Genomic DNA, 27189 nt, shown 5'->3' with positions numbered 1-27189 from the left:
GGGTGTTTATTATGGTCACATCATTTGACCATCAAACGGAATATTTTAAATGTTCCAAGGTCTTCTGTGAGCCACATGTACAATGAACAATTGAGATTTATATTATATATGTACATATCTATTGCTTGAACTCACTAATTCACTATTCGGATTTAATCAATTTTATAAAAATGCAAATGATATCGATGCCAACCATAAAATACAATCACAGCTCTTTTAGGAAAATGTAAAGTACGTGTTGGTACAATTCACACTCCCTTTTCTAAAACACTGCCTTCATATAAAAACAATGTTATTGGCGGTTGCTAAAAGAAACTGACACAAGAAACGTGCTGCCTGAGATTTCCATTAAGCGCTGAAGGTCACCTCTTTCAATGCAATCAATTGTATTGCAATGACAAATAGCAAAGTCATTATTCCTTTTTGAAGCGGATGTGAAGAAATAAACGCTCACCAACATCTTATCAAAATATGATTAATGGACGAATAGAACAGCACCAAAACCGCATCACCCACCAATGTATGGGATGACAAGAAAAAAAAAGCGAACAGACACTTCAGTGTTCTGGTGACAATAGGTGACTTCAGAGCTGTCAGGTAAATGGCGTTTCAGCTGTTCCACGAGACACAGATAGTGACACCAGGTTGACAAATGTTGACAGGGTCCTTTGTGTTTTTAAAATAGACTGCAATCCATATAATGGCAATTGTCAACGTTGTTATCTTACTGACTTAGTAAACAAAACACCTTTTTGGCACATGTGTGATATTTTGGCGTTTAAGCAGTATAATCTTATAGAACTATTATTCCCTGTGGCACATGGTCTCACTACTTGACAAAGTGAATGGAGTGACGTGCATTTCCTTTCAGATTAAACATCAACTTTCATAGTAGCCAAAATAAAACTAAAACTGGACGTTCAATTTATCTCCATATCTTATCCAAAGTAATTAATCAACTAACCAACAGCGTTTCATTAATGTAATTATTCCAATTTTTCAAGGTTTGTCATTGAACAAGCTAATACAAGTCATCACCAACAGCACACGACCTACCGTCTTCGTACATGGGATGCAGGAACCTCTTGAAGGGTTCAAAAGATTTGCCCCAGTTCGGCTTCTTCAGGTTGTTACAGGTGCCATCAAAAGAGCGGTATTTAGCTCTCTGGTCGCACCTCCTCTGAAGGTCGAAGGGACAGTCCATTCCCAGTGCCGTCAGGAAGTCTTGTAACGTGTCTCTAAAGCCGCTCATGATATCCAGGTGAGATACGCTGCTGGCTTCCAGGGCTGTGAGACCCAGTCTGGAGAGAAACAACAAACACTGTCATTATCACCGTAATAACCCCATTCAAATTTAAATTTGTCTCACTTAACGCTCACTTACGGTTCTCAATCTGTTCTAGAAGATAATATTTCTCTCTTTTAATGAAAAATGTTCTTAATCTGTCCTGGGACATTCTGAAAGACTTCCCAAATACACTTCTCGAACTGTTACATTCATTACAGTACACCATTAGAACTACAAAAAAAAAAAAAAAAAAAAAAAAAAAAAAAAAAAAAAAAAAAAAAACACCAAAAGGTTTAGAATAGATTGAGAACCGTGAGTGAACGTTAAATAAGACAAATTCACGGCCTTAGAATTGTGTGAAATGTGTGCAGCCTTGAAGGGTAAATACCTGTAAAAGGATTCTGGGCCACTATACTCTACTTTCCTCAAACAACCATTTACGCAAACATATTCTACTTAGCATTACTAGTACATTAGTTGGCGTGTCTGATGACTGCCGTCCTTGGTGAGAAATGTTGCTATACCTATGTTTTTAATGAGACTATCAAATGTAAAAAATGACAAAGGAGTATCAGTTGGTGCCATTTATGCTAGAAAGCAGATGTATATATGTATATGTGACTGTGCGTACTCTCACCTGTTAGCAACGATCTTGGTAACAGTCTCAAACAGATATCCCTTGGGGTTGATCCTGCTGGCCTCACGGAAGGAGCGGGTCGCTGTCCCGTGCATGCCGGCGGCACCTTGCTTCACGAAGTCGATACCTGGAAGACGGGGCCGGGTGTATTTACATGGTGCTAGTTCAATACATGTTAGTATTGGACATTTTTGCCCATTCCATCCTGTACGTCATTTATGAAAGAGAACCTCTATATATTGCGTAACTAAAGATGCACCACCACCAACAACAACATGAAAAAAACACCGCCCCGCTTACAAATATTGTACATAGATTCCAAACCCATTAATATACTAAAACTTATTCAAAACTAATAATAAGGAATAAACATTAAAGGGGCATGAAGTAAACCATAAGATTAGTACGAAATACATGTGACTTAAGTGCTTAAAAATTGACCACAAAATTGTTGCTGCAATATCCAAACAAAATTATTTCATTTTTGTTCTTTCGGCTTTAGTAGAATTTCTCCCGTTGGCCGCATTGTTCTGATGGTTCCGACTAGTTACCAAGTTGTTCAGCACCACATACAACACATTTGACTGAAACATTGTACAGAAGCGTACAACTGGAATCTCATTACTTGATTATAAAGTAATTTGATTTCAAACAGACCTATGCCATGTACAATGGTCTTTAGTGTGTGGTATTTTGGTAAAATGACAGAAAAAAAAATTGAAACCCGCAGAAGTGCAAAGACGCACGTTCCTGGATTAAGACCGTCATTCAGACCTTCAACCTGTCAGGACACTTTAGCAACAGCACGTTTGCTTGACACACCTGAGGTAGAACGACAAACGTCAGGAATTCGGAAATTTTCACATGGTTATGTCGGTCACTGCGAAGTAAAACTTCTCTAATGTTAATCCAGTCACCCCCACCTATCACACCCTTAATCAACGCCCTTCGATCTATTTAGGGAAGTCATTCTTGCGCAGGGGCGGATCCAGCGATATTTTCTGCCAGTCTTTTAAATAATCTTTTATTGAACTGTCCTTTATTTTTGACCGTTCTCTGACAGAAAAAAACATGCCCGTCAGTGTAAACTCAAAAAAATGTTCAGACCGTCTTCCGGAAGATCCAGAAGTCGGCTTTCGCCAGCCCCTGCTTGCGTGTTCTCTCTAAAGGCTTAAAACTCACCTCCATTGCGCATTCTCCTCTGCGTGTTCTCTTCCTGGAGCAGCCTTTCTCTGGCCTCAGCCGCGGCAGCCAGGATGGTGCTGGCATTCAGTTTGTTAAGAACCTTTCTTAGGTATGCTGGAGATATCAATGGCGGCAGCGTGGTCACCTTCTCCACCGTGGGACATTTCTCCTCATACCATACATTGCTCTCACCTGAAAAATACATTGTAATCTGTTGATAAAGCACTGAAGAGACGCATTAAGATACCTTGGGGCTGGTACAATGTACTGTGCCTGGTATTCTGGACAACTATTATATTATATTATATTAAATTATATTATATTATATTATATTATATTATATTATATTATATTATATTATATTATATTATATTATATTATATTATAAATACAATTGATATAATGTAATTAATATAATTACATTAAATTAATTGCCTTTATCAATAAACGAATACATAAAAGGGAAAAGTTTTCAGCGTCGCCATTTTCTTAAAACATCCATCAACGGCCCTACATCAGGATGTAATAAAAGAAATATTCATTCAGCTAGTTATGTGTCTTGATGCACAAATAAAACACACACTGGGGCATTGAGACACACATGGGCCCACGAATCGCAAGCGAATGTTAGAAAAGACCTATTTTCGAAAGACATTTTCGCGGCACATAAATAGGCCTAATTTTCTTATTTTATACGGGAACATGGCGGCGTAAGATGCACGAGGTGAGGGTTGGAGGGTGGAGGATGGACAGCTGAAGGCTTAAAGTATACGTGCAGCCGAGGCATTCTGGTTCCTAGACCAAAATAATGAGAAAGTACAAGTTTGATCGTGCGGCCGATTTCAGTAATTGCACCCAACAAATGATATGTTTTGTAAATAATAATACTAGCCATTACTAGCCAGCTATTAAGGGTTTGCAGCATGCTACAGGCACATAAAAATGTAATCTCATAGATAGATTGTTTTCTTTTGCACAATGTAGATATATAAATAACGTAATTTTCAATGTGAAACTTTTTTCTCCCATATATTCAATGCAATATTTTTTTTACAACTTAGGCCTTGTATCAACGTTGTGATCCCGACCCTCGCCAGTTACGCTCTGTCGACCATTTACTCCTAACACCCATATGGTGACCAATTCTTTAAAGTAGCTGCACCAAGGTAACGGAAATTACTTCCACTTTTACTACTAGGTACAGGTAGGATAGACGTTCCAGCTACTTTTAAAAGAAAACTCAAGACTTATTATTAAAAAAAAGGAGAATTTTTATAAACGACTACTTAAGAGAGTGTTGAAGTAACATTTTAATTTATACACTATTCTCCTGATTAAATTCAAACTTTCTTTTTACTAGCCTTTTATTGTCATTTCACGTTGCACGGTGAAATCTACTTTAGAAATTTGGATTTAAGACTTACCATATACATTATTATTATTTTTATTATTTTTTTTATATCATTATATTTCTTTTACATTGTCGATATGTCGAAGAGTGAATGTTTATTGCGTCAATTAAAAACAGTTTAGTTCAGACTAAACCACAAACCACATAGACGCCTAAATTGCTTTAAATGACAACATAGGGCTCGAAAAAGATTTCTATCGTTGGGGAATCTTATTCACCCGAATGAAATATGAATTTTGTGGTTTTTCAGGTATGCATCTCTTGGAGATTCATTTTAAGATATATTTTGATGTGTCTAGCATTCTACAATTACTACTATCAACTTAGAATAAATCAGATTGCAATGCACCATGTGAATGGTGCTGCCCATTAAACTGTTCAGATTCGATTGTGAAACCTACCGGAACCAAACCATTTAGACAATGTCTCTTCTCACCGATGGTCAGAAGATATCCAAACCACCTGTCTCTGATGTCGCGATATCAAGATTAGAGACTGGATTTTATCATTGACCAAACACCTACTTATGTCTATAGTGTCTGGAGATCTATTGTTCCGACGCTAGTTCCAGATCAGAGTCGCTAACCTTTGGAATATTAAACTGATGAATGGTTTAAAATTGACGGAAAGATCATAGCCCATTTTGCCAAGTGCAATTGCTTCTTTTTCGTTTAGATGCATCGATGGTATTTTGTAAGATATTATGCTATGGGAATGAAATTATTATAAAATATTGCAATTTTGTACTCTCTTTTACGTGGCTTGATAACATTCAATAACCAATCGAAGAAATTCGTACATGTATCTTTTTGGCGCCCATAAAGTAACCAATTTTTACAAATACGGTGCGAACAGTTTTATTAGAAACGAAGATCCCAAATATTTAGAGTGTCAAAACTGAGAACAATGAGAGACTCGAGGGCCTTTTTCCTTGGGCATTGTCAACTTTTAAGTAATTTTCTGATTTTACCAAATATTCTCAATTTCAATGCAAATCTTGAAAATGAACTTAAGAAAAAATTTTGACATCCAATGTCTTTCTAAGAATTACCATTTTAGTAGTATAAATGGACCATTGGAGTTTTGATTGCTAATGCATATTATTATCATAAAAAAGGGATATGGATGAAAAAGCGATTCTTGGCGAAAATTACAGCGTAATATCCAAGTGGATATTTACATTGTAGGACACTGCTGTCTATTGTCTCAAATCAAATGCCAAAATGAACCGTACTGTACTCTTCACTTTTACAAGCTGCATTACTCGTTTCTGTCTGACTTTTACCAGGGTCTACTAGTTTATATGACCACAGTGTTGAGAGGAACAAAAACGACCTTTCTAAGCTGTCCCCGTCATGAAGTGACAAAACAAAGGTTCTTTATCTCATCTCGGGATGACAGTCAGTGATATATATATTACAGTGATACTGGAGTCATGTGGCAAGCCAGAACAATATGCTTAATATACCTAGGGACCTGTACACGGAACTGTTTTTGACTTTAATTTTGAAATGCTACTTTTCAAATTTGCTTGCATTTTGAATGCATGTACGCGTTATCATGTAAACGCTGAAATAAACCCATCTGTTCAAAACTAGTATTTTATGCGAAAGAAAAATCTGAGGTGGAAAAGTAGACATTTATTGGACTAAAGCCATAAAACTATATAAGATAAATATTTTTTCTAAAAATTAAAATTGGTCAAAGCAATGGTCGATGAATAAGGTTATGCAATTGTTTGTTAATTTTCTCGTACTTTCTTCTTTTAAAAATATGATTATGTCAACGAAAAATTCTCATTTCACAATTGTCATAAGATGAACTGAGCCCGGGGCATTATCCCTAATCCACTTTCTCTCACACAAACGACTTCCCAATATCACAACAAAGATATTCAGATAAAAAATATTCCATGGGGAACGTACATGCATGATTATATTGATGCGGTCTGTACCTTGTCATGGTTATAGGCACAAATACAATGTGTCACTATGGAAGAAACCATCGTGTATAGAGCCACATGTACATCGAGGTATTTTAAGTTGTATTTCATTGCTGTTCAGCTTCAATAATCGACACAGCTTTCGAACAGCGTACAATGTCAAGTCGTGTTGGTGAAGTAAGCAACACATCAGATGGCAACTTGAGATTTAAATGGCACGTTTCTAATAGAGAGTCTAAACCGAAATTACAATGGAACCTCTATACAAGAACCATAGTGTTTACTCGGCAATTGCATGTGTTCGTTGACAACAGGTGGACACTGCATATGTTTTATTTGCTTGGATGATATACTTTTCTAATTGTAAACCATCCATAGCCTTGGTAGATCTTAAAATAAAATAAATGCATTAAGAACTTCGGGTCTTCCCAAATTAGGAGCGGTCAATGCCTTCGTAAACACCATTGCCTAAGGAGATCATTTCGATAGCCTTGTATGTCTAAGAATGACATACATGCGTACACGGCTATCGAAACGTGGAACGTTTTTATCATGTCTCTATCAAATGGCTGTTATTTTTCAAATCAAAGTGGATTACTTAAAAATTTACCTTAACTTGCAATAGAAAAACGCATACAAGTGCAGCAGGTACTGTATATAATGCTGAATTATGTGACTAGATGGAAACTTGACAACGTTAACATGTTTGTCAGCATTTAACATATCCATCGAAATCAGGGAAAACAAATTGATTTTTACAGCAGTGAAGGTATGGGCAATTGTTCAAATGTTGACATATTTTTAGAACTAAGCACTACTGTTAGGCTATTGTGAAATTTTACTTAAACACTGTTGTTGAACGCCTTAATACTCTTTGTTTCATTAAGAATGCCCCTATAATAGGCCCTTTTTTAAGATGCATATAATCATCCATAAGAATGTTGTCATTAGAGCCCTAATATGACAGGTTGTATGACCAGAGCTCTGTCATTACCACACACACGAACATATACAAAATCCATTTGCTGTCCATGGCTTTGTTTTATACGTCCACTTTGGCAGCAAAGATGTCGCTTAATCTTAATAAAACAGACACCTCTGTGTGTGCCACTACAATTGTTGTCACTATATTTATCATAAGCGTTCATTTCGACAGGGACCGTGTCATTGTACCCTTAAGACAATAGAGACCAATGCTACTGTGCTGTCATCGAGCACGGGGGTATTAGGATGCCATAGTTGTCATTGAATTAATGAGAAACGAGCGTTTGCTTAGAAAGGATGCCATTCAGAAAGTGCACTTTAACTTGTTGTCATTATATTCATTCTAAGGGCTCACTTTGTCAGAAATTATACTGTTTATATTTTTAATGCGACATTCACAGCCCCTGTGTTTTATGGTAGAGTCACCGGGGTGCATTTAGAATCAATCACAGCGTGGTGTAGGGTTCAACACACAGACCAACCATTATCTCCTGCTAACAAACAATGGGGTTTGTATAGATTGTTATCATAAATGCCCGTCTCTCATGTTTAGAACAGAAACATATTATACCAAGTCTAGCTAAGGAATTTCGATGGTTGAAATGTCAATATTAACAATTTAACCGCGCGTTATTTTTGGAAAGAATAGAATTATGCTCGCTGGCAAGGTACTGGTCTTATGGCAGTCACTTATCAAAGGTATCTTTGTGTTGATTTATACAAGTTTTTTTTAAATAAACGAAACTTTGTGAGGATTGGTTATGCATTAAGGCAGCTGTGGCCAATATTTTAAATATTAATTTAAGAAGTTTTTTTAATAATCATATCTTGCTTTTAGCCAATATATATATTGAAAAGCAGCCCCCGCAGCCTGATCTTTAAAAATCAGTTAAAAAATCCAGGCCCTAGTTTCACACACACAAAAAAAAAAAAAAAAAAAAAGAAAAAAAAAAGAAAAAAAAACTTAAGACAGTTCTCTGGTTAAGTTGACTGTGATTACCATGAGAGTGCTGTAAGGCTGTTCTGGATAGAGTAAAATGTGTGCATTTGACCATGTATCATTGGTAATTAAGTTCTTAGCCAGGGTACCTGACTTAAGTTGTTTTTTTCCTATAAAACCGGGGCCAGACTTACCTCCCTGCAGCCTGCACAGTAGCACACACAAGGCGCTGGCTAGGAGGAATCGTAGCATTTTTGGTATCCGTGGGAACTGAAATGAAATAATATAAGGTACATAAATGTCATTACAAAATATTGGTTCATGGAAAGGTGTGTGTGTGTGTGTGTGTGTGTGTGTGTGTGTGCGCGCGATATCATTTCCTATAAACATGCATGTAAGTTGAAAGTAATAATGACAGAGAATACTCTTATCAAATGGTAACTATTTAAAGATGTGAAAGTCATTTTTAACTCTTGCATAAACGGATAATAATAATAATAATCATAATAATGATAATAATAATAATAATAAAAGAAAATGAACGGATTTGATACTAAGCATCAAATAATGTCAAACCCCAAACTTTGAAGAGAAGGAAGGTGGCACCAATGCCTTTCCAAGCGTTCGCAAGGACTGGCACCCAACATATTTGCAAAACCTTGTTTTTGTTGTTTTCAGTTATTTTGGTCAGGCTACTTAGGTATCGACACATCTCTTTTTGAAATATGAGGCATGGAGAAAATACTGCTCGATAAAGAAAATTAGTAAAACAATTTGCATTACTTGGTGCGTTTAACAGTAGACAGACGTATCAGGTCATATCAAGTGACATAATATATGTCATGCGACTTTCGCACTGTCACAGTATAGCTTTTGACAGTGTCTGTAAGACAACAAAGGGATTCTATATGTTTTAAAAGACATTGTCGAGCTTGAAACAGGTTCGCGATGGTCATGCAACAAATGCTTTCATTTTGTGGGGTAAAAATGCTTCCACCGGTTACAACGACAAATATACTTTATGTTGATATTATATCTCACAGCAATCGCCTATAATAAAGAATATTGTTAAGTAAATATATCGATTTTACGTCCACTTGTAAGTCGATTCCAATAACATTTTCAATTGAAAATGTGATCACTAGCAGATGTAATCCTTCTGATTAACGCACAAAGCAGAAACTCCAATTCAGAAAAACTCCCAATGATAGCAGCCATAGAATCTGATTGAAATATGTGTCCTTTGCTTTCTCCGTCCCAGATAATAAGATTAAGATTCTCTTCCATTTTATAAATACCTGTGCTTAGCGCACAGAAATATTTCTAACGCCCAGGAGATGAAGAAAATGGGGAAAACGCAATCCAAAAAACACAGACTCGATTTTGCGTCACCTCTACGGGGTACAATGAAAGACAATGGACGCCATGGCGTAGACTTGGCTTTCTCGGTCTTTCTGAACGTGGTAAGAAGAAACACCGTCTTTCACAAATTTCTTCGCTATTTTTCAAGCGCTGTTCAGGCCACCATATACGTACCAGCCACCTACTAGTGTTCCATCCTCTCTCCCTGGTCCAGGATACAATGGGGTATAGTATACCTCGGTATATATCAAGACTGGAGCCTGTTCTTAATGACTTTCAATCATGCATATGCACAGTGTGCTCATTGAGACTTAGACTCTCTTAAACGTGCACCTTAAATGTCTGTTATTGTTTGATCATTAAATGTGTACGCAGTCAGCGTTGTGCTTTTTGGCAGCACATGTGCCAATTTTTAAAATATGATGTTGTCCAAGGTCAAAACTATTGCATTACGTGATAATGAGCGTGTTTTGAAATATTTGAGTCTGTTTAAAAGGTAAAATTGACATACTGAAGTAGAGGCATGGTTGTTCTGAATCCGGGTTCAAATGGCATATCAAATAAAAAAACTTAATTGAAATTTGGTGCTTATTGAGGAGGGTAACGAAAGCCCCTTTATGATATGCTAACTATGCATGGCTTATAAATTGACTTGCACTTGTACCGCCTTAATTAGTGCGATCTAGTGATATCACGGACAAAAATAGGTGAAACAGAAAGATACCTTTAACAATTATCTGAAACAGGATTAAAAGAATTAAAATTACAAATGTACTATACGCGTTTATAATTGTCCTAAGGTCACATTTTGATGTATAAATTTGCTACAAAGCTATTTATCGTTCTAAAAATAGTCTTTAAAATGATTCGACCTCTCAACTTCCTGGTGTCAATATTTTTTTCTAATATGGCAAGAAAAACATGGGTGGTTCAGATGTCTAACTAGACAACTACAGTATATAACTGAATTAGAAACAAAATATTGAATCCAAGTGCTGTATTTGATCGGATTTTGTTTCTTTAGTAGAAAAAACAATTTTTTTCTGGGGGGGGGGGGGGGGAATAAGACTTGGCGCAAAAAAAAAGATTTTTTAACAAATATAATTGCATCCTCTGTACTTTTTCTTGTTATATGGTTATCTATACGTATATAATATCGTATGTAATATAAATATCTGTAATAAACAAAGTGTTGTATTAACCACCACTTCCGGTCTTATTTTACTTCATATTTTAATACACCCTGTCTGTCTTGTACTCTGTCTTTGCCGATGTCTAACAGACGCGTTACGTGGTGCAGACAGATTATGCAACAGTATATGGGCCTTAACTATTAACCCTTTGTACAACTGAAACTGATTTATAGCATTAACCATCCATTTGTATAGTTGTACTGCTATAAAACTTCACCAATATTATACATGCGTTGTAATGTCTTAAAAGTTCAACATTTTCTTGGAGCTTTTAATGTGTACTAACCCACAGTATCGAAGAGACCATGCTGCCTTTTGCTTAACAAGTTCACCCAAACGTATTTGTTACACGAACTCACACGTTCGGGTCGAACAGCTGTTTTTTGTCATGACAGAAACAGAATATAGAGCAGTGGCACAGCAAACTCAATCTATAATGCAGAGACAGTCGTGGAGATGACGAAACCAGTTTGGCAACAGCATTCAAGAAAGAGTTCTTAAAACACTAATATCAGAGCACTACGAATATCAATACCGCATCACAACAGTCTAACTTCACTGAGTTGTGTAAAAGAATGCTACCAAAAAAAAAAAAAAAAACAAACAAAAACATACGTTTTAAAAATAGTGACCATAAAATCCATCACCCTATACCATCACGGACTGAACAGTTTTATAAGCTGCGAAGTGCCCAGAAGCTCAAGCTGCCAAAACTCAGATCTTGATCTGTGACATGTTCAAAGATTTTTCTTGCCTTGGCATTGTCAACATTATGGTATTTTCTAAATTTACGACTTCATCCAAATTTTAATTTCATTTTAGTTCTCGACAATGATTTTATAATATAATTTAATATCTTCATTGTTTTTCTGGCGATTACATTTAGATTTATAAATGCACTTTGTGCTATAAAATAGATATAATTATTTTTATTAAAAAGTACACTGCGGCGCTATGTGTGCGTGTGTGTGTGTGTGTGTGTGTGTGCGTGTGTGTGAGTGTTTGTGTGTGTGATAGAGAGACAGAGAGACGGAAAGAGAGGTCGCCACTAATATGGGGGAGAGAGACACTGGACCATTGTTTTACTGATCTTTGTCAACCATGATGCTGCATATATTAACAGAGAGAGAGAGAGAGAGAGAGAGAGAGAGAGAGAGAGAGAGAGAGAGAGAGAGAGAGAGAGAACCCTGAGCAGCAATAAAAAACACTGTAACATAATAATTTGAATATTTCGCCTAAAACTCTGCCCGTCAGTAAGGATTTTATAAGAAGTTCTGAAAACTCAAATGGGTATTTCAACAATGGTGAATTGCGACCCCCTCACACTGTGTATTGTACATGAGGTCTTTCATTTTTCATGGTTGCTATGACTTATATCCTAACAAATTGAAATAAAGGTTGCTGAAAGGTGAGCCTCTTCAGGCAATATAGAGTTCCTATGTCGCAAAGGACTCAGCTTACCCCCTCCCTGCGACAAGCCTGTGAAATTGAAAGCTCTTCAATATTCTCTCATCAGTGTTTATGGTAAATACTTAAATTGTTATCAGACGATGAAAATTGTTACTCTAAGGTTAACAGGGAGACACACTGGCACAAGATACTTCAATACAGCCTATGTTATGTTACTGACCAGTCAACACGACGCTCTGAAGAATGTTATCAAAAACAGAATGCAACTTTTTCCTTTGATACTTCTCAATGTGGGTTGATGAAAAATTGCCTTACTACAAGCTTTCATTCAAAACGTACAAAATACAAATAAAAGCAATTTAATGCAACACATCAACACGAAATTACCTAGGGCAAAAACCCGTGGTGTTTAATTAAAAAAAATTGTCGAAGATAGCTCAGCTCAAATATTTGAAGCGTTTCGAATTTTCGCCCTTAATTTTTATTTCACTCTCATATTCTGTTCAGATGCAGTCGCGCCTTTTGACACACTGTATAACAGACACATGTACAATGATTAATCACTTGAATGTATCGCCCCATTGTACTGGCGGTTAAGCATGCATTAATAATGATGGGCTAAATAACATATTTTGATAAAGACATTAGTATATAGTGCAGCATGACTTACAGCAATACACAAAAAACTGGAATTGCAAAGATAAAGAAGAAAGAGGATAAGGTAATCAGATATTACCAGAACACAAAATGAACTTATGAAAAAGTTCGAATGCGGATACATTCATTGTAAAATGTAACGAGGGGCTATTGGGTTCATTGACACTCAGACCACTGTACACCAATATGACTATATAGCCTCTATAATTACAATTATTACCAAAGATTATAATCCATCTGATGAATCTGAACACGGCTTGTTTCAAATGTGTTATTGTCATACCATTATGTGTTCTTTAGTCATCCAATCATATCTGATATCAATAAAGATTTGAAAATCTATTACCAAATTTTCAAGTTAGTCTACATGAGGGTCTCCCACTTGGACACATCACAGAGTTCATGTACCAGAAATTAATACTTTGCTCATCGCTTCTAAATTTTCTTAATTGAGTTATTACACATTCCCTGTGTTATAGCTAAGATCTAATATACCAAAATTAAGAGAGCAATTTTTCGCATCAGTCTGTGTTATGACATTGTGTAATAAGGCGACATCTTAAGTGTCAGGACGCATGTGTTAAATCAATGACAGTGTGGAGAACACAGACCTGTGACGTCATGTGTTGAGTCCCTCTTGAAGTGCTGGTTACCACGCCATCTATATGTAGACCAGGGGCAGAAAGCACCAAGTAACCATATACAACACTGTCTGCATGCACACGACAGATGTGCTGATTATTTGGCTAATATAGGGGTCTAGCTCTTGTAAACTAGGATATCGTCCTTGATATCACGCGGTTGAAGCACGTAGTTGATAGTTAACAGTGGTCAAAAGGGAAAATGGACGCTGTACACCTCTTTAAGCTTCTCTAAATGATTTTGACATGCCAGGCGAAGAGAACTAAGAAGATGCTTCTACACCTCTTCTCAACCACTATAAAATCTTCAAGTACACGCAAGAAAAAAAAAAAAAAAAAAACTAAAGAGAAGAGACAAAGGTGCTGGAGAGTCAATTTTATAACGGAACTATATGGTGTAGAAGTTTCAAAGTCTGCAAGAACGCAAGATATGTCAATATTAGTCATCAAGATATTTTTATATCTGAATAATCACACAAGTCCTCCCCTCCCTCTCGTTTTCGAGAAAACAAATGAAGCAACTTGCGTCACAAACTCTCCTGTGTTGAAGGAAGGGTCACGTCACGTTCTCCATGTCCTCAAACCACAACCTTGTACCAACATTGTACCCTCCACATTCCGGGCTGTTATTTCCTTCATGGACACAATGCTTCTACTGACAAGCCTTCTCTATCAATCACATTGACGTGACCATCGCAGGCATCTTACAGCCATGATAAGAATACTGTAAACCATGTGCGTGTCACTTTAGTTACCAGTCGTGGGCCGTGAAACATTAAATGACCATTTCCTTGTTTTATTTATATTTACTCTTAGGCAATAACATCGCTTAGTTTCTAAATAAGGACTAAATGGCGGTTAATCAGTAAAACAATCGAGCGCGTCTTCATTTTTCTCCTACGTGAATGTACAGTGGTCAATCTCCACAAATCATTCATTGTTTTATGACTACAGAAAAAAAAACATTTTTTACAGAATTTAAATCTGTCAGAAATATGGCACTACCCCCCTTCTACTCCCTTTCTCTGCCATTCCTTGACAACTTCCCACGACAACATAATTATCTTAAATGTTTTTCGTGAACTCATTCAGAAGTCACTATGGCCCGAAAAACTTGCTGGGACAGTACCCAGGTACTGGGACAGTATCTTTCTGAATTTGTTTAAGAGTTTAAATCTTTGTACCATCAAAACCCACATATTTCTTGAGTACGTTTTTCATACAGATACAAAACTGTAATAATCATTGGTTTAATAAATGGAAATAGATGGAAACATTGTCGTATCCTATCTCATACTGGGTGCCATACATTTGAAGGCACTGTGCTTAAAAGTGAAATAATGTGTAAACCATGGACTATGTGGTCATTACATGTAGTTCGGGACAAAGAAATAGGGTTTGGCTGCCAACACATACATGTAGCATATTCTTTAAGAAAGACAATGGAAACATTAAACAGAAACAATATTTGTCTTCGAAAACCTTTCAAATAAGTAATCATCAAGCTATCTTAACAATACTAACTCGTTAATTCCTCTGTGTTCCCTAGAAGCCTAAACGAAATCAAATGACATAATTAAACCTGTCAGCACGCACTTGTTTTATTTTTGCCTGTTTGTTGGTTAAAATATGAATTCCATTGGTCATTATTGCTTCCTCAATGGGCAGAGTGTGAAAGTGGAAAGCGTAACAGCAATGCATTTACATACATACACAAATGTTTAGTGTGGACGACGTGCAAGGAACGGTACAATTAAATACACCGTCTAGTTTGGACACACACACACACACACACACACACACACACGCACACACAGAGAGAGAGAGAGAGAGAGAGAGAGAGAGAGAGAGAGAGAGGTCAACACACCACCAAAGAAGAACAATCAAGTAGCGCCAGACAATAGAAGATTGTTTCAAATACTTTGATAACAGGTAAGGCAATATGCAATAATACCGGGTCACCTGCGTGCATCGTTCCATTACCATTCATCTCCACTTTTATCACCACCATTGACCATGATACGACCTAACTCCTCAAGCTGACCTTTAGGTAGCTGAAACTTTGCCATTTTCCCATATGACTATTTACAGCAAATAAACAATTGCTCTCTATTAGTGGCTATACCTGCCCTTGCCAGTGACTTTAGGCATTGTCTTTTATATTTCACCACATTGAAGCACTGTTAATGCAGCCAAGGTTCCGTACTTATGAGACCCCGGTGGCATGCCAAGCCAAATATAAACCCTTAAAATTTTTACTCAGCACTTTTAAATGAACATCAACAACGATAGAAGTCAAATGTATGGGGCGCACGAATACAGATAGTAACATAAATAGATGTATGAATTTTTTAAAAATTTTTACCTGGCGCTTTTAATTATCAACAACAACAACACAATTGTATGGGTCGTTTGTGAAACAATGAATATAAATGTAGATAGTAAAGCGCGAGCTATGTTTGAACAGTTTAAGATACAATGCAATGTCATGCTTGCATGGTGAAAACGTTTTTGCTTGTTCATGAGGGTAAGTACAGAGCGAGTGTCAAATGAAATTTTGGTTTTGTCATTATTTAGAATGTATTTGTGTAGCAGTTACTACGGTAACGCTGAATACACATACCTGAATTAAAAATTCAATCATTGGCTAGTACACTTATGTCAAGTCAGTGAGATAGTAGGGGCAGTGGCCAATTTGAAAACTGTTTTGCTGGTACTCTGATGACGTACCAGACCTGCTAGACCTTTACTGCATATAGGTACCAACACGACATTCCCTGAACCCTTCGTGTTGTAACTTAGAAGAACAATACGTCCATGTTACATGACATTATGATGATGTGGGGAGTTTATTGATGGGCAAGATCATAGGAGATGACACATGTCACCACTAAGTCCATTTTCTCGGGTCCTCCATGTCAACAAGTGGGGCATTTTATTGAGGGGCGTACGTAGGAACAAAAGAGTGTTCTTTTTATCCTGATATCTTATCTTGTTATCAGAAAGTTTCTCCAGATTATAACGATGGTCACGTCTATAAGGAGTTTCTTAAGTATGTCCAGGTGCGTCCCAGGATTTTAATGATGAACAATATTTTGCAACAGTTAAGGGCCGCGGTGCATTGTGAAAAATATTTAGGGGAGGGGCAGCTTTTGAAGGGGGGCAGGATAACAAGGTTATTAGTAGGTCTGCTGCCTACGGTACGCATTTAAACGCTGACTGAAGGAAAAGTAGTAAACTTCTGACTGATTTGAGCAATCGAAAAGGATAACATTTTATTAAGATAAAAAATATTTTTTCAAAAGTCTCGGGATGGTGGGGGGGGGGGGGGGGGCAACTGCCGCTTTTCTGTTGACTACCCACCAACTGCCATAGTGACATGATGAACAAAGAATAGAGACAATGAAGTAACATTGTAAACAAACTCAGCTTCACATTTGATAGCTTAAAAATTCCAAATCTTTTAAAACACATGGCAGCGGTGCATCAAGTCAGCTTTAATTGGCCTGATAATTATAAATCATTTTCTAGATATTTTAATTTATGTTTTATTAATTTTTATACTTCCTCAGCTATTTATGTTTGCCTTCTTTGTTGTAAAGATTCAGATTGGTCCTTCATCAGTAATTGTCTTGATATATACTATGGTGTAGGTTGCGTGACGAGCACCATCAGCCCAGGCGTCCTTGTGTAACATAATCTACTGTCATATTAACGTATTACTGCATATATGACTTCAATAGGAATTTAAACGGTACTAGAGCGTTTGATTGATGATAACCTTTAGGGTAGTGGTCTCCTGGTAAGAACACTCTTAATGTTACTTCATCAGGCTTTGGGATAAAACTGTCAGCGCAGTAACCAGTACAGGCTGGCTACGGAGCGTATTCAGGAGTGGGATAATTTTGGACAGAATTAGGCTAATTGGCGTCATTATCAGTTATTTTATCACTGCAATCTGGAGGTTGTTGGTGACGTCATTTGGTCATTTTCGTTCAAAATTAGCCCAGATGTGAACTAACACTGTATGTTTACTACAGTGCTGATGGCGCCTTTTGGTTCTCGCTGATTGGTACAGAAAAGTACAGAGAAACAGACGAAGAGATATATGTGTGTATATCTAGTAAAGAATTGCCAATGTGACACTGGTAGAACTGCTAAATTCAGAAATCCATGCAGCCGTGCTGGTATGCTGATGGAAATAAGAACTGGTAATTTGCAACTTACGTTTAAAGAAACACATCGGTGCAAGGCACGAAATAGATTGCTATTGCAGATGTTAATAACAGCCATTTAGGGGATACAAATTACCTTCAAATAAAATAAAAATAACATAAACAGGGATGAAAAATAATTCACATAATAGGAGAAAATAGATGTACTCTTAAAGATAAAAAGTTGAAAGTTATTCATGGGATTTGTGTGAGTCAATGGTTATATTGCATGCTAAATTGCGGTTCAAAGCGGTTACCACATATTTGGTACCTGTTTGACGCTCATTGATATAGAAGCACGTTAACGATCATACCTGGGTCTAATATCCCATAATGACTATGATTGATGAAATTCTTTTATCTCGGTCGAGAGTGACGTAGATTCTATTATTCTGCTCTTAGCGGTCTAAGAACAATGGGGGATAGACTGGGCGGTGATAAAGAGAAAGTGCACGCTAAATTCGCAACAAACACACAATGAAATGCAAGAATTGAAAGGCATATGTTCTAGAATTTCACACCATATCTCAATTTCCTGGAGAAAAAGAGTTTTCCTAGCCAGGAACCACTACTCGCCCCCCCCCACCCTGGACTTGGATTTAATGCTTCATACAATTTGTAATTAAACAATTTATTTGTAAACATCTGACCAAGTTTTTAGACCACCATTTTCTTACTGAAATTTCAGAATAAAATATGAAAGTGCTTAAATTTGATGTTTTCTGTATTACTATAATAATAATAATAATAATTAATATTTTTTTGAGTAATTGTGAGTCCGGTGCAGTTAAATTGCAGGGTAAAATTGAGGTTTCTAACATCTGTAGCCAGATATTTTGCTTTTGTCATTTTTTTCTTCATCTTATTAACATCCATGTAATTTTCTCTGTTCTTTTCAACAGCTGCTCTTCCACAGGGAAAAAAGAAGTTCGAATGCAGCGCCTATGCAGATCGACCGAGCTCTTATTTTTATTTGGTAGAACCAAGTGGGTCAGTTATATCATCCGTGACCTTCACCTTGACCTTCGCCTCAACACAGCGTGACCTTGACCTGCAGGACACACAAAGCAAATATTCTAAGAAACCTTGCATATAGTGTGAGCAGTGTATTTCGTCCCGAACTGGAATTTAAATGGTCGACTTGACCTGAAGATTGCCCCTGTGGTGAGGACACTCGGCCCATTCACCTGGTATGTAACGCTGGAAGATAAGCTGCCTATTGGCAACAACAAACCATTTTACAAGTAATTAAGTGATCGACATTGCGTGTGGAATTTAGATAGGTAGTTATTGGTTCATAGAGCCCTGGAAGTATTGCTGATGGCCGTTTAAATACGTAATACTCCCCCGCCTCAATTCTCCCTCTTACACTGAAAGGATTGATACACGCCGCACGAGGAATTAAAATTGCTCATAGTGAAGAAGTCATTGGTGTCCTTTTAAGGGGACTTAACGTTCCAATCGTATTTTCTCGCGTCAGATGTTGTCCTCAGATGGCTGTCTCTCCACAGTATAGCCATTGTTGTGTTAAAACTAAGTGATTTTCGTTTTGAAAAACAATCTCTCTCTCTCTCTCTCTCTCTCTCTCTCTCTCATAAATTCATAACCATTGTTAATACAAAGTGCGCGTGACATCCTAATATATGACAAATGACAGACACATTCAGGCATTCCGTTACAATCAAAACCTCGCTTTTTGATGGAATCGAAAGAAGTTTTTAAAAATTTACTACTGTTTTTCTGTAGATTTGAGCTGACGCGGTGCCTGCCCGATAGAGGTAAACGCCAATGAACGTACATAAATGAATAAAATGTAGTACATAAAAAAAGTAAAGCGCCAAAAGAATGTAGTCATTCTCACTATCAATTAAACAATTGATTAACCAATTAACTAAATACCACCACCAACATCTAAGCGATTATGAAATATTATCTAATCGATTTTTTAAAAATAATTTTGTGATAAAATAATGAAAAAGAATGATAAATTAGATTAATACGTGTATCTACGTGTATGCCATGTATGAAAGAAATGTTTAATTGAGGAGGGGAGATATTCAGATCGGGTTAACCCACTTCACTATCAATGTGTCGTCCATTTACAAACGCACTGTAATCACATTATTTAGACACGAGTCAGTAATTTATGTCTCTCTCTCTGTGTCAACATTTATGTAAGATTAAGATGTCGTGTGGACCCTTTCTCTCGTGCTTGTTCACAGTGCTCGGTCACTGACGCTTTTCCAAAGATTTTTGTACCTTTCCTAGTTTTACACATAATAGTAATACGTAGAGTAATGATTTTATGAAAAAACACATACCTAAATGAATTTAAGAAAAAAAATGGACAACATGTAATTTTTTCGAAGAATACCTTCCCCTCCCTCCCTCTCTCCCTCCTGAGCTCTTCATATAAAAACAATATTTCATATACCAGAAAATATCCCTGGGTGACGTTAGCAGCTTTAGTACGTATAGAGTCCCATGACACCACAATATGTCACCTGGTCCTGTTGTTCTCCTCGCTTCATTAATAATTCTACTTACTTCTAAGTCTGTACAGGTATGATGTACGTGCCAGAACTTTTATATCACGACTGTAATGGTTAACAATATAATTGAGGGTAGTAATATTCAATTTGTCTCAAGTGTCATACAAATTTATATTTAGTGTACAATGTATATCTTAAGTTGTATACAGTACCATGTACAGGGTACATACATGGACGGCGGGCTTACACAGAGGTCAACTTTAGACGTAAATACCTTCATGAGACGCTATAGCCCGATGCTCATGCGTCAAGATTTTTGTACAATTATAATTTTTACATCAACTACAGGCATGCTCTCGTCTCATTCCAGTTTTTACCAACATTGTAACCAACTTTTAATTGTAACATTGTGTAAGTGTTCAATTTTAATTCAATATTAAAATATTCATCGACGTACTGTACGTATCATGCTGATGTATCTAATGACACATGAATTCATTTGTGGCTGTTGAGCACCTATAACCGTGCCCGTAATGAGCTTAAAGAGATAACAACTGTTCGTGTGAGATTAATATTTCACAATAAATGCATTTTAAACAACTTAAAGAAATATAATAAATTCTATTTACGACCAAAACAGCGGTTATCGTAATTATTCAGGAATCTGTGCTTGTCATTTCACCTACCTGTACAGCACGTGCCTGACACCTGTTCAGTTAAAATTATGTTATAATTAAATGACAACTGATCACCTGTGTGCGCATTCAATTTGAAAATGAATTAGTAGAGCTAATAGACTACATCATATTTGACATACCAAAACAAAGAACTTCTAGTAGCATATAAAGAGAACGTAACAACTCATAAAAAACTTCGGATCTAGTAAAATTAGTGCAATGTTATTTGGAGGATTTATATCACATGTATGTTTTGGTAAAAAGAAAAGGCAAACGCTCAAGCTTTGCGTGAATAAAATTGACCTTCTCAACTTTTTCTGACTTCACAGACGTATATGTATGGCACTGCAGTACGCTCTGTACGGTGCTATATCGAAAACGTGTGTGTGCATAAATTTTCCCCTTTTACTTTGCTTCTTATATTTTGAGGAACAATTATATTTTCATTTATCGCATACTGGAGATTGCAAAGCACATGTATTGAGTATGCACTGGTCTACGCAATTTATTGTTCTGTCATACATGTACAATAAGTTTCAAGTTGACAACAAAGTCCGCGGATCAACTTTGGTCATGAATACGCTCATTTTTTCCTTGTTCACATATAAAATACAATAACCTATTTGTTATCAACATGTGCACAGCCATATTATCTGATTTCTTAAAACGAGACTTCGTCACGTACTGCGGCAGTTTACTAACAGTAGTGTACGTACATGTGCAGGTATGCATCTCTGTAATTCTACATGTGTAGCTCCAAACAAAAAGGCCTTACTCATATATAAAGTCTATAATATAGTCGGGAATGCTGTACAGGCTACTGGTACTTTTTCAATAATCATGCATGTGGAATACATGAAAAGAAATCTTAAATTTACACACTTCATCATTTTCTGCCAGAGGTCCTCAGATGATATATTGGAGTGGATGAATTGTGCACGTTTTAGCACACATTTAGCACACACTGCTATTGAAAACATTTTCCATACATTTGATTTTTTTTTCTATTTTTATTATTTTTTTACTTTACATAAAACCCAACCGACACTGGTTGTTCCTTTAGTAAATGGGTTGAAATTTCTTTACGAATTAAAGTGAATCATCATGTCACCTAATACATTGTAATCAACAATACTCGTATTCAACACAAGGTCAAAATGCTTAACTTGGCTTTTAAACGAGAATTACTAAACCCCCATTAACCTGTGTCATTCAGCAATGAAATCGACATACATCTTCCTACAGACATTAAGAAAACAATGCTCTCCCTGTGCGTCGCCTCGGCACTGCACCACACTGGTAGCGTCACCATCCAACCACCTGCCTTCTTCACCATGTGGTACAGAGCTGGCCCTGTCGCGTTCCTCTGGTAATTGACCTCCCCACGCACGTTCAGTGGACAAAGGAGCTCTCAGGGCCAGTTGAGTAACCTTCACAATGGCCATTCACTTTCATTTTGTGCCTTCTCTCTCTCTCTCTCTCTCTCTCTCGCTGAACTGAACAGAATAGATGATCCGCAGACTATCTGATCCGCCGACTTAATGTGGTCAATCGACCTAAAAGCAGCGCCACTTAGTCCACTGAAGGTCTCCCCGCCTCCACACGCGCCATTAATTGCATTAAAATCTCAACTCCGAGGTTTAATTGCAAGGCCCCGTAGTGACGGCGCGTGTGGAGGCGGGGAGACATCAGGAAATTAGTCGGCGCTGCCATATTTAGTCCGAGGATCTGTTAGTCCATGGATCAACTAGTTCTGTAAACTCTCTCTCTCTCTCTCTCTCTCTCTCTCTCTCTCTCTCTCTCTCAGTTCATAGTTTAAAATACACAAATGAATGGATCTTTATCCTTACCGAAGAGAAAGCAAAATAAAAATATAAAAAGTTTTTTTTATAATGTTCATAGTTACATCAACACGGTTATACAATACTATATAGCATGACCAAAAGCACAAAAGTACATCTCACTGAGGATATTTCCCATCGCGTGGAAACAGTTAAATTTAACCAGTGGCAGTCATAGCTGGGGTTATTAAACACTGTATATGTATTTGTCCTCCAAAGTGACTCTTGTATACAATGAGTTTCCACTCTAAGTTATAAATCTATCAACTGTTTAATTTACAGCACTGTTGACTTCTTTAACGGAGCAAAGTTAAGGTCAGGGTAGCCAGCAATACAGCCAACATTTAGATTTTTCTAGAAATTGAGATTCATATTTTATTGTGGTATTGTCACCCTCATACAGTTGTACCTCCCTTCCCTATACAAAAATAATTATAGCACTTTATAAATTAATTATCGTACGACAGAATGAACGAATAAACGAATAAGTAGACGTCGCAATTCATGGTGTATTGTACTATTTTCTGTATTGAAGCATCTTATTTAACTGTTTTAAGATAATAATAATAATAATAATAATAATAATAATAATAATAATAATAATAAATAATAATAATGATAATAATAATAATAATATACAAAACTGCAAGCAGGCAAACCAGCCTCTACGCGAATTTTTCATCTTTTTCGTTTCAAGATAGCATACCCTGCATAGTTATACACTGTACTGTAATTCTCACCCCTTACTCTTGTTAACAAGCACACAGATTTATTTATACACTTTTACGGCCATGATGTACTAAAAGGACAGCAAGATGATGGCATAGTGTACGTCCGTGACTATAGCCTATCGGCCTACACCACAAAAAGCTGTGCTTCACCGCTCTCCGATGTTTTGACGTTTTAGCGCCAGAACTTCAATGAGGAAGATATAAATCTTATATACAATGTAATGCATTTCACAACGCCAATAAGAACCCTATTCTAAAATAATAGATATATAAATAGGTGGTTAATTCTTTAAAATGATGTCTTTTAAATGAACCCAGCACGGGCTGATACAGCGTAGAAACTGTTTTTTCAAATCAGCGATGCGGTGTTGACATTAGAGCATACAAGATGGTACCATAGACCACTGCGTGTGTACAATTCATCAAAATAAAATAGACTGGAGTGAAATAACTGGCAGTATCCGTTGGATATTATCAAATATGCCCTGTGCTTTGCTTATTGTTATTTTTTGTGTCTGCATGAAGTGAGGCCTAGGTTATGGTAGGGGTGAAAAGATGCTATGCGCCCCCCCCCCCCCCTCCGTCGCCGCGTGCATCTTACAATGTATGCGTGACGCTAGTGTTTAGTTCATAAGCAAGTCAGCAGCGGTAGAAAACAACAGGGATATTTGTATAGGGGCATTGTATGAGCAGGCACATGAATATGTAAAATGTTTTGCTTATGAAACTGTTGCAAAAGTTTTTCACTATCGGTTAAAACTTACCTTTCTGATATGCTTCTAGGGTATTCCTGCCTTGGAAGTTCTTCAGTGGAGAAAACTGAAATATATCTCTTCTCCAATTCAGAATCTTAATCTCTGCTGCCCTTTAAGAACTTCTCTTAATTCCTCTGGTAGTACTTTTTCCAGAAAATTGGCGTTCGCACCCACCGCCAAGCTTCTTTCTCAGGCAGGTAAAAATTCCTAAGTTTGGAAGCAAACAAGAGCTTACCGCTACTATCGCGACAACGCTTTATCACGAGCGTCGTCAGGATTTGTATTCGGTAAAAGTTCTTAGCGTCCTGTCTTCGTTTTGCTCTGCGAGACGCTGTCACCTTCCACTACCCAGGTAAAGTGACAACCCAAGGACAGTCTCACTTGACAACGACGACACTTAACTGCGCATGCGGGGTAATAATTTCCGGATGCGGTGGGCGCTGAGCTTCTCCACGCAATTAATCAGTTTATTCATTAAACAACTCTTGACAAATGATTGGTTTGGTTTGTTTCCTTTATTATGGGCCGGTTTGTTGTGACGGTATACACTCGCTGTACACAGCGCTTGTCAAATCTTCATATCTACAGTTTGTTAATTTTTAAAGAGTCTTGATAGTTTTATTAAAAGGTCGGAAAAGTCTGTAAATACCCCCTCACAGCTCTTCTGGCGCATTGGTCAATGCTTTCTGTGCAAAGTTAAAGTCTAGGAGGAAACAATTTTGTCTTAAATATGCGCAAATGCCTGTCGTTATTCACGTTGACACTAAAATACTACAAGAAAAGGATGCATTGTAGTTAAATGAGTAGATAGCGAAACAAAGTGTAGAGCCAGTCTGTTTTGATACATCATTACAAATGTTTGTAAACATGACATAATTTGATGAGAGACAGAAGAACTAAGATAAATCGGTAAAAAAAAAAAAACGTTCATCGTGTGTATGGGCGTAATTACCACAACAAGACATTTACAAATAACTCTAAGGAAATAGATAAAGTGTGGTTTGAGAAAGTTATTATCGGAGAAAAATAAAACATATTGTGATTACACATGCCAAGCCAGTCCCATAAAGAACTCCGGTGAAGCACACGTCTCTTTTGTCAGTGCTATTTACCGGTATTGTTGTCTGGCATAGATACCACATTTACATACTAGTATGAGTGTTATCGTGCACATGAAAAAAAAAAAATACTTCGAGGCATCTCGAGTACATATAGTCAATATGAAAATCATGTTTTTTTTATTTATTTATTTATTTATTTATTTTTTTTTTTGGGGGGGGGGGGGGTGAATGCCGCAGAGCTGTCTATATTCTCTCGAGACAAGCCAGATGAAATAAAACTAGACCTTGATGAATACGAATTCGATGTCAGCTTGCATGTGACATAGATGGCCTTGGGTTTTAACATAGTTCTAAAAAAGAAATTAAACGCACAAATTAAATTAAATTTTCACGACTCAGAGTTTTGTTGCATCCCATCGACAGGAGATTTCAAATGTCGATTTCTCGAAGTAGGAGTCTACGATGATTCTTAAAAATGATTGATCTTACGACGAAAACGTCCCGTACAGGTAGTGCCATTGTTGCGTCATATAACGTCATGTTTCTCTGTTACTCTGCCAGCACGTGTACGGGCACATGTCAGTGCGGTATATGAATATGTAAAGATGTAGATGGCGCTGTGTATGAATAGGCTCTCTGTGCCTCACATAGCGCACAGTCATCAGAGAGTGGCGTGACGGGGTAACATTTCTTACCCCTCCACGAGACGTACACCAAACCTCTTTATCATTCTACTGTGTACCCAACGCTTCTCAAGATTACAGTGTGGAAAACGGAAAACATAAACGTTTATTTATTTATTTATTTATTTATTTATTTATTTATTTATTTATTGTTTTTATTATTTTTATTGTGCGAGGAGTAAATAAAAAAGACATATGTAGGACAAGGCGTCCCTTCACCTAATCCGAAGACAGCGCAATACCTTCAATGTCAATCGCTTGCGTATAATATAATTAAAATATCTTGAGCTTCTGTTAACGTGGTGATGACAAAGAGATTATAGATACCGAGACAGTCGTGAGATCTTGCGGCATACAATGATATAATGGAGTGCTTAGTCCGAGCGGATTGTCAACGTGATTACATGTGCTACTGGATTATTATTTTCATTTATATTATTCTTTTTTACGAATCAAGACGGTGATATCTGACCGTTCCAGCAGCAAAACGACACATTTCCGAATTCCACCCTATCTAGCGCGTACCAGCGAGTCCACGGCAAGGGGCGACGTAAAAAACGTAGTGCGTTTGTTTGAATGGGTCTGTTAAAAAAACTAAGTTTTGCGGTTTTTTTTTTTCTTTTTTTTTTTTTTGACGTGTCCGAACAGAAGTGAGGATTTCCTGGTTCAAACTTGAGTTTGAAACTTGAGTAAAAAAGGGAGAAGTGTTTAATTACCTGTAACCTATGAACAATTCATTTGCCTAACCTTTATCAACAAGTAATACTTTGCAATTTCAACCCAATTTTATGAAGTAAAATATCTTACTGGTCATAGTTGTGTCCATGCCTTGGACGTCATGCTTAAAGCCGAGGGTGAAAACACATTTGGCATCCGAACTACCTATTTTGATTGATCAGTTAGTTTTTCTGGAAAAAGCTCAATCATTCAAAATAATAAAAATCGACTCTAAAACTTAAGTACCGCGGCTCTGCTGTTACCCTGCCCCTTTCGTGTTAACTTTAATTATTTTTTTGTGGCGCAATACCTTAAAAACATGTTGCCTGAAATTAGACACAAGTCACGTATACCCAGTGCAGTATAGA

The 27189-nt window shown here is 37.0% G+C and overlaps 1 protein-coding gene across 2 annotated transcripts in view; it reads right to left on the bottom strand.

Annotated features, from left to right (window-relative positions):
* The window catches only part of LOC106182072 (immunomodulatory peroxidase), a 32594-nt gene extending 7861 nt beyond the window's left edge, over positions 1–24733 (bottom strand). The window contains exons 1-5 of one of the 2 annotated variants that reach the window (XM_086997593.1): positions 24370–24733; positions 8582–8657; positions 3108–3302; positions 1926–2052; positions 1057–1301 (exon numbers count right to left, since the gene is read on the bottom strand). In XM_086997593.1, the coding sequence (XP_086853719.1) occupies positions 1057–1301; positions 1926–2052; positions 3108–3302; positions 8582–8639 (625 nt within the window). In that variant the 5' untranslated portion in view covers positions 8640–8657; positions 24370–24733. Of the gene's footprint in view, positions 1–1056; positions 1302–1925; positions 2053–3107; positions 3303–8581; positions 8658–9923; positions 10084–24369 lie in introns of those variants that run through there. The other variant, XM_086997594.1, reaches the window with a different exon arrangement.
* Between the last annotated feature and the right edge of the window lie 2456 nt (positions 24734–27189).

The sequence above is a fragment of the Lingula anatina genome, chromosome 10, assembly GCF_051362555.1.
Source record: "Lingula anatina isolate TDL-2025a chromosome 10, LinAna3.0, whole genome shotgun sequence".
Classification (NCBI taxonomy): domain Eukaryota; kingdom Metazoa; phylum Brachiopoda; class Lingulata; order Lingulida; family Lingulidae; genus Lingula; species Lingula anatina.
Note: the sequence above shows the minus strand (reverse complement) of the source record. Positions and strands in the feature narration are given on the sequence as shown.